General features: G+C 39.6%; 1 protein-coding gene across 3 annotated transcripts in view; it reads right to left on the bottom strand.

Annotated features, from left to right (window-relative positions):
- Positions 1–7250, bottom strand: part of TMEM67 (transmembrane protein 67) — a 32316-nt gene extending 25066 nt beyond the window's left edge. For 2 of the 3 annotated variants that reach the window (XM_074555090.1, XM_074555080.1), the window contains exons 1-6: positions 7021–7250; positions 4980–5068; positions 3456–3549; positions 1908–2007; positions 1386–1455; positions 1205–1279 (exon numbers count right to left, since the gene is read on the bottom strand). In XM_074555090.1, the coding sequence (XP_074411191.1) occupies positions 1205–1279; positions 1386–1455; positions 1908–2007; positions 3456–3549; positions 4980–5068; positions 7021–7210 (618 nt within the window). In that variant the 5' untranslated portion in view covers positions 7211–7250. Of the gene's footprint in view, positions 1–1204; positions 1280–1385; positions 1456–1907; positions 2008–3455; positions 3550–4979; positions 5069–6034; positions 6148–7020 lie in introns of those variants that run through there. The other variant, XM_074555094.1, reaches the window with a different exon arrangement.
- Between the last annotated feature and the right edge of the window lie 1547 nt (positions 7251–8797).

Genomic DNA, 8797 nt, shown 5'->3' on the forward strand with positions numbered 1-8797 from the left:
AGGAACTTTTTCATTGTCTTTGTTCACAACAACTCCTACACAATGTAACAGTCTGGAAAACTATGTCAGCTAGAAGATGCTGCATATTTTTTTTTCTAAGACCATTCAGTCACTTGTAAATATCTCAGTCTAACAATATTAGTTCAAAACACAACCATAATGCAATAATTTATTTCACTTCCCTAAATTAGACAAAGTATACAGGAAAAGAGCTGAACTATTTAATCTTTGAACATGGATTCCGTGATGCAGAAGTTTTCTTTACCACACAAGGGAAGTACTAGCAATTTCAGGGGTAAGATGTTGACTTGATGGAAAATCTAACTCAGGACCAAATTTGCCAAATTAATTAGTTCCTCCTTTTTATAATCTTTTTTATAACTACTCACATTTGAACTACACATAGCTTTCATACATACTGGAAGCAACTGAAAAGACACATCTTCAATAAAATATTACTTAGAAGATGGCATTTTCAGGCAGCAAATGAATGTTTGATATTTGAAAAACTGAAGACAGCTTTTCACTTTCTTTCAAGTGGTAGCTTTTAACATGAACTCATTTAGGAGCAAAATACATTTCTTAGCCACATAGCATTTCCCGAATTCAGAACTACTTGAAAATGGTCTTAATTTTGATCAGATTTCACATTTAATTAAAGTTCATTAACTAAAACAATGAAAACCCCTTCAATCTTGTCAATAGAACATATTTTCATTCATTAGCCAATTCAAGGAGTTCAGCAATTTCACAGACAATCTCAAACTTTATAGGTGCCCATTTTCTTCTATAAGCTCTAAGATCAAGCAGTAAACTCAAGCCTTGTATTTTTTTCAAATGTTTTACACAAATACATATTTTATATAGTACAAAAATCCAGAGGCACTCAGGGACTCTTCAGCATCTTTTTGTGATACAAGAGTATGCTTTAAATGCACACAATTAATACAAAAGGTCACATGCTACTAGTTTTGATATTTAAGTCATGTAAATTACTTCCCCTTTTCAGTCTCCAAAACAGTATGAATTTTTAAAAGCTTATTACTCCATTATAACAATGCTTGCTTGGTGTCCATACCTGCACTTTATCTTGATGCAAGTGATCTTGCCATCACTGGGATCAGACAAAAAATGGGAATTTGAAATATTTACTGAAAGTAAGTAATGAGAAAGCTTAAAAGTGTTTTAGAATAAATACACTTACTAGCTGTGCAAAACGAACAGCTGCAACTCCCTTTGGGGGTAAACCTTCATGAGCCAAGAAACACAACCCACCAGTCTGAAAGAAATATAAGAATAAAACAATATTAATAAGCTATTGATACACTTTTTAAAATAACTTTTCCTTTTCTGAACTTCAATACAATAACCATTCTTCTACTTACTAGAATGTTTGGGCTGTTGCAGTCACAAGACTTGCTTACTTGAATGAATGTCTGTTCACATCTTACACACCTATGGATCACAAACATGAAGAATGCACTTAAAATGTAATTAAGTATAATATTTAGTCCTCAGAGAAAGCTGATTACATAGCATGCCCAGGAACAGCATCAGCAACTTCACTAGTTTGAATTGAAATTCAGAAGAGATTACTGATTTGTTTCTACTATTAGTGAAGTAGAAAACAAATCAAACAATAGTTTATCAGAATAAGAATTCTCTTCTGCTTCCAATCTAAAGCCTGCTTTTGGCTTTGAAGAAGCCAAAGAAGAACCAAGCCGCTGGCTGGCCATATAAGGACTCCAGTGATCACCAAACGTGGTGGGTTTGATACAGGGTTGAGGATTTCCAATTCCCTGCCTTCAAAACTGTCATCCCAAAGGCAGTTTGTTTCTCAGCAGTATTCCATTTAAACTAGCATGACACATTTAAATTTATCATCACAAAAGGCAAAGAGCCCCCACCTGCTTCCTGATGCATCTGAGGCAGAGAAGGACTGCTCACTTCCATTACAATGTACGCACAAAGCTTCATCAAGCAAAACACCATCCACGCTTCTTTCCACTGAGCAGAAAAGAAAAGTGAGTCTGATAAAACTGCCTGATGCAGTGTCACACAGTTCTAGATAAATGTGAAAAAATTCAGCATCTGTGCAGATCTAAAATCAACTCAAAGAGTTTATTTTGAAAAAATCAAGAGCACAACATGCAAATAACATCCACTATAAATGCACATTCATGCACATCAGTGTGCACTGCTTATAGGTGTGCACATGCAGTTTAGTTTTAAATGAGAAATGCAACATTTCATGTCTAGTTTGGCTGTTCCACTATTATTTATTCTGAATAAGATTCAAACAAAGGCCTCACTGCAAAGCAAAAATTCAAAACAACAAGTTTGCAAATTACTGGGGAAAAAAATTGCATTTCATCTGAAATGATTCATGGAAATGTCACAATTTCCAAGTTTCAAAACTGCATCTTCCACCAACTATATCATCTGACAAGATATTTCAAATCTAATTATTAAAAAAAAATGCAAAGAACATAAAAAAATACAGTACTAATGTTCTTCCTGCATGTCAAATGACAGAATCAGCTTTGCTCTCAATATTTTACCATAAGGGTCTGGAATTATTTTATAACTCTCATAAAGTTTCAGGCAGAAGACTGGTATTCAGTGTTTTCCAGATTCCTAGGAAAATTTAAAATTATTGATCTGGAAAACACTGATTCTCCAATGTATTCTGTCAGAAATATAACCAAAGTGGACATTTGTAATTCTTATTCAGAGAATTACAGGCATTCCACGTCTTATATAAGGAAATAAGGAAAATAAGGAAATATAGGAAAACTAGAGATCCCAAGAGCTTTTATGTTTTACACCACTGATGAAAACTGTACTTTGCTCTTATGTTTCTACCATGCAAAATAAGCAAAAATCCATTTAACACTAAGTTTAACATTATTTTTCTGTCTACTGAAAATCATCTGCAACTACTAGAGAGCATCAAGTAAGAAGCACAGGTATAGGGAAGCACATCTCAGAAAGCCACAGGTACAATTGTCTCAGGGAGGCATGAAATCCACTGACTCTAATGCACAGCCATTTGCTTGATTTGCTCAGCCTGTTCTCTCCCACCTACTCATACAGATGTAATTCTTTTACTGCTCTTTATACTTCAAAACACTATAATGTTTTTATAGCCTGTATTGACATTGTTTTTATCCCAACTTTAACGACTCCATCCATTGCCAAAGAGCTTGAAGGAAGTGATACATCAGTATTCATTTATGGAATGTTTGCATAATAGTTTTTATTGCAATGAGCAATGGTACAGATTTATCTGTTGCTTTTCATGACAAATAAGATCATGAGCAATGTTTAATTTTTACATCAGATAAGAAAACACACGTAAAATTTTCTTTCTTACTGAACAGAAGAGCATATCTTAGTAAACTCAAATATCTAAAACAAGTGCTATCATCTCATAGCTGGAATACATTTTTTACCTAGTATTTCATTATTGGGGCATTTACAGTTTCCTTTTGAAGTCAGGCCTCTGGGGCAAGTAATGCAATTCCATCCATCTTGAGTAACTCCGCTCTAAAATAAAATATAAAACATTAGAATTTTCAAAAATATAGAGATCATCCAGTATCTGTGAAGAATGCCTTATCCAGCCTTTAATTACTAGAAAATGCATTCAGATAAAACATCAATAACATTAATGAAGCTTTTAAAGATAAAAAAGGCTAAACAATCTGGCAAAAGTAATTTCTAGCAAACATACACAAAAAAGTTAAGCTCTTCTGAACCTGTTAGCTTACATTCTTCAGGGAAAATGAAAAGTAGAATGTTTAAAAAGAGATATATTGAATAAACATAATAATGCATACATAGACATTTTGCACATAAATTGCATGTTGCAATTGCATATAAATATGTAGAAGTAATGGAAATTGATGAGTTCTAAATGAAGTAGCTTATATTATTGTTTGGAATTTTGTACCTACCCAGACAGTTCACATCCACACTTATTTTATACTAAGAAGTTACTGCATTACAGATAAAACCACTGAGGAAAATGAAGACAACTCTCATCCTCAAGTGCTACTGATGCTCCTCCCTTCTCCACTATGACCATTTTATCTTTGCAAAAGCCTTGGCAGTAGATCAAAGGCAAATGCCATCATTGCAGGAAAGAGGAAAAAATAGCAAATGATCACAACACAAAAGGATACAAAATCTTTGTCTAACACAGCAAGAAGATGGAAAGAAAAGGGAAATTACCTACATAGCCCATTAGCCAATGAACACCTAAATTAGGCAAGTAAGCTGCTCTCCTGAGAGTTCTTCTACAGCTATTGAAGAGAAACAAGTACTCAGGAAGGCTTCACCCTCAAAAGTTGATTTGATGGAAAAATACATGTCTTTGCTTACTATAGTGGGAAAAAAATCTGTTCCAGCCTGGTGTCTCTGGATCAATGCTGAGATTATGTCCCAAAATTGTAACTTAATTTGTCAAGGAAGGTCAGAAGAACTGATCAAATTATAACTATAAAATTCAAGTAACATAGTAGGAGCAGCTCATTTTGAAGTAAGAAGATGAAATATTGTGGATTATGAAGATACAGCTTAAATATCACAATAATGGTATTTACATAAATAATCAGTTATCTATGAGCTGAAAAGCATCTTCAACATTGTTCAGAGTTGTGCTCTCTGAACAAGGACAAAGCAGAGAAGAAAAGTAGTGGAAGAAACTTAAACACTTAAAAAATTCTTGTTTTGTCTGTGGGGTCAAATTTGTAATGAAAAAGGCAAAATAATAGAAATAGACAACTCTAAATAGGAAAAAAATACTGCATATAAACATGGTCTTAAAAATTCTCAATCAAAGACTATGATGCAAAAAATACTTTAAATTAATGAAAAATAACTTGAAGTCAGGACAAAATTTAAAATTAAAAAACCCATAGTGGTTATGACTACTATTCTATCATGATGGCAAACATGAAACATTCAATACTCACCATATTTTCTGGGCATTTTTCACAAGTAACAGAGAACCCATCATTACTAGAAACCATCCTGTATCCTGGCTCACATTCACAGGAACCACCTGAAGAAAACAAAACAAATGCACTTTTAATCTACATAGAACTGACTGGTTGTAACAGAATATGAAGAACAACTACTATTGCTCTCAAGAGATCAAGATGGACTATTTGATAGACACATAAAACACTTGAATGAGATGTGACTGAAAATCTTGCTTTTTAAAAAATACCCATTTTTTGAAAAATGCCCATTACATTTGGCACACAGATGTTTTAGGAGAATGTTACAAGGCTGACTGATCTACCAGGGTGGAACAGTGATACAGAGCTTGTATTTTGTGGGTTTTTAAATGAAACCAAATTTTACCAGTTGGTCTGTAAGAGATATAATCTCTCCATCTAAATCTTGCCACAGCCTTTCCTCACTACAACATCAGTATTACATGTATATATTATATGTTTGTATACAGCTTTTATTTTTTCAATTTGAAGTCATTCCTAAAACCAAAATGTGCTCCTATGAAAAGGTTTTTCAAAATATAACTGTTGTATGAAAAGCTGTTTTCAACTCAAGGCTTTTAAAATTGTGCATGGGGATCAAGGTTCATATTGAATGGTTTTCAGTGAGTGAACACAACATACTTAACATTTGGTATTAAATTAAACACTCTTTTCACGGCACAGTATAATGCCCACCTGCTAGTGCTAAACAACTTTTCTTTTAGAAACTTTTCCTGTCTCAGTGTCATGAATTTCCCTCTGTACTTTTAAACACATACCAGAAACCAAAATTGATTATATGTACTAATTAACTGTTTTTATCATTTAAGCTTATTGAACTGTGAAGGCAAAAATAATGCCAAATTCTGTGGAAAGTTTTATAACTTTAAATTACATTCTAATGAGTCCAGCTGTACAGAAACATTTGTCAAAGTGATCAAACATTTCTACTTAATTCTAAAGAAGAAAAAGCCCAATTGGATTAGATCAATGAAAAGTTTGAGTTGTGACACTCACAGTGACAATACCTAGATTTTTAGGGATGTCACCTGAAAGCAGAATCCAGGCTGATGAGCTAGCCAAGGAGGGTATGGGCAATCACAAGTGGAATTCAGCCAAGATGCAAACAGCACTGAGCAGCACCTATCTACACTGCTCCAGCGAGATCTGCAGGAAAAAATAAACCCTTGACCTCCCCTTGGAATTCTCCTCTGCTTGAAGCCCTTTATTTAGAGGAAGATTCAGCATAAAAAGGAGCTATGGATCTAGACACCCACATTATCAGGGGATCTAAAAACAAATAGCATATTTTTTTCCAGTGAGTGAACTATGGGGTCAGTCTTTAGGACACCATGGGGGTGGTGGAGGTGAGCAGCTTCACGGAGCAGCTGTGAGCACAGCCAGCTTTCCACACATCACTGCTTTTCACAAAGTACCAGCCCTGCAGAGAGAGCTTCTTGGGTCTCAGGCTCAAATTTGTACACACACCAGGGAACTCCCACTCTTGTTGGACTGTGTATTTTATGAAAGATGGACCCTTTAATGCCTGCTTATGCCCTAAGGAAAGCAGTTAGCTGTCTGTGTTTTCCATTCAGTATTGTCAGGCTGTGCTGTACGTGCTCCAAGTTCCCGTGTGCACTAGCACAGGCATAGCACGAGGATCTGACACTTGGTATCTCAGACATTCAAGTCTGACAAGGAGTTTAAAGTTACAGAAGTGATCGAGAACATAAATTCAGGGTCCTGTAGAATTTTACAGACAAAAATGCAAATACAGTATAATGCTTGAGAAAAAAAAATATTATTAGAAAAAGGTCGAAAGTCATTTTTCTGAGCTGCATCTCAGATACATCACAGCTGTGCTGGGGCCTCTCAGGTCTCTGCGGGCTCGCGGCCCTTTCGCGGCTTTCCCAGACGTGTTTTACCGCCACCGCCGGAGCCCGACCGCGCACCGCCCGCTGCTGGGGCGGATTCAGCGCGGAGCCGCCCGAGCCCCGCCTCCCACACCGCTCACCGCCGGCGCTCTGGCGCTGGTGGGCCCCGCAGGGCGCGCAGGCCAGGCGGGAGCTGTCGAAGTAGCGATCGGCGCCGCAGTCGGCGGGACGCTGCAGCGGTACGGAGAAGCCGCGGGCGGGGGGCAGCGCCGCCGACACCGCCATGAGCAGCGCGGTAGCGGCGGCGGCCCCGCGGCCCCGCGTCGCCATGGCACCGCGCGCCCCGCCCGCGCGCGCCCATTGGTCAGAGCCGCGCGCTACGGCGAGCGCCGGGGGCCCGCCGCCGCAACACGCGAAGCGTCCGCGGGGCGGGGCGGGTGCACTAGCCCGAGTTTGTGTGCTTGGGGTACTGAGAGTTTTGTTCGCCTTGTGCGAGACCAGGAGCGAGAAACGAGAGGACACCATGGCCCTTTTGCACTTGCCCGGTCTCCTGAACTGATGCACAGTGTATCATCCCAATGGAACACGTGTTTGTAATTTCTCCCCAGAGAGGGAAGGGGTAAGAAGGTGAAAACACAAAATGTCTAGAGCAATGGATGCTCAGCCAGTCTTACTCCCCTTTACCTTTTACACCTTTGTCACACTCTTGTTCACATCCCACAGAAGCACAGAATGAGTCTGGTTGGAAAGGGGCACAATGGGTCATCTGGTGCAACCTCCCTGCTCAAGCAGGGCCATCCCAGAGCACACGGCACAGGACTGTGACCAGAGAGCTCTCGAATATCTCCAGGGAGGGAGACTCCACAACCTCTTTGGGCAGCCGGTTCCAGTGCACCCGCACATTAAAGTTCTTCATGCTCAGATGGAACTTTCTGTGCCTGTTTCTTCCTGTTGCCTTTTGCCTCATTCCCTTACCAAAACTTTGCAAGACACCATGTCCTGGATTTTAGTTATTTCTTATTGTCCCTCTCCTGTGTGCTAATTGCCTAATTATTATGATTTTCGACATTACATGCTTTATTTCTCACTGGGTTTATTTTGTTGGGTCAACAACTGTTAAAAGGCTGAGTTTATGTTTTCAAGTAGAATTACCTGTCTCCAGGCTCAGGTTCATGTAAATTTGACTGCGTAAAGACATAACTGTTTTACTGGTGTGCTTGATTTGTGGAAATTCCCACCTTGTACCCCGCACAGAATAAACACTATCTTTTTTCTAAACAAGACTCTATCTGTGTTGAGAGAGCTCCTAAAGTTGGCAACATTCCGAGGTGAATCTATCATAAATAGTACAGGGGTTTTTTTCCTACGTAAAATGGAGCAGATATGTACAGGATATTCATAAAAAGACGGGAGAACACAAAGTCAGGGAAGGCAGGTAGGATAAACATCAGGATAAATATATCTCGGTTGCACAACCAAGGGACTCTGCCCTTCCCTTTACTTAATCTTGAACCCTTTCTCCTTCTCCTCCATTCGTGCATCCCTGCTCTCCCCTCCTCTCAGAGCCCAGGCCGGAGCCACCCCCGAACCGCGTTCCAAACCGTGCCGAACTGTCGGACCCGCGGCCCTGAGCGGCGCCTGAGCTCGGCAAGGGCCGGCACCGACGGGAACGAGCCTAAGCGCAGCGCACAGCGCGGCGGCGGCGCCCGGTCACCGTGTGACGGATCTGTACACACATATCGGTCACGGTACAAGTCTGTCACTACGCATAGCTACAATCAAACGGGTCTGTTAATACACAGCTCCCTCAGATCTACTGAGGCAGGGAGCGCGCTCCCGCCTCCAAGGCAGAGAGCGCGTGCGCACTGCCTGTGGCGCGGCTCGCGCCCGCGCACTGCAACGGAGGGGGCAGGGTCG

Source organism: Zonotrichia albicollis, chromosome 1 (genome assembly GCF_047830755.1).
Source record: "Zonotrichia albicollis isolate bZonAlb1 chromosome 1, bZonAlb1.hap1, whole genome shotgun sequence".
Taxonomy (NCBI): domain Eukaryota; kingdom Metazoa; phylum Chordata; class Aves; order Passeriformes; family Passerellidae; genus Zonotrichia; species Zonotrichia albicollis.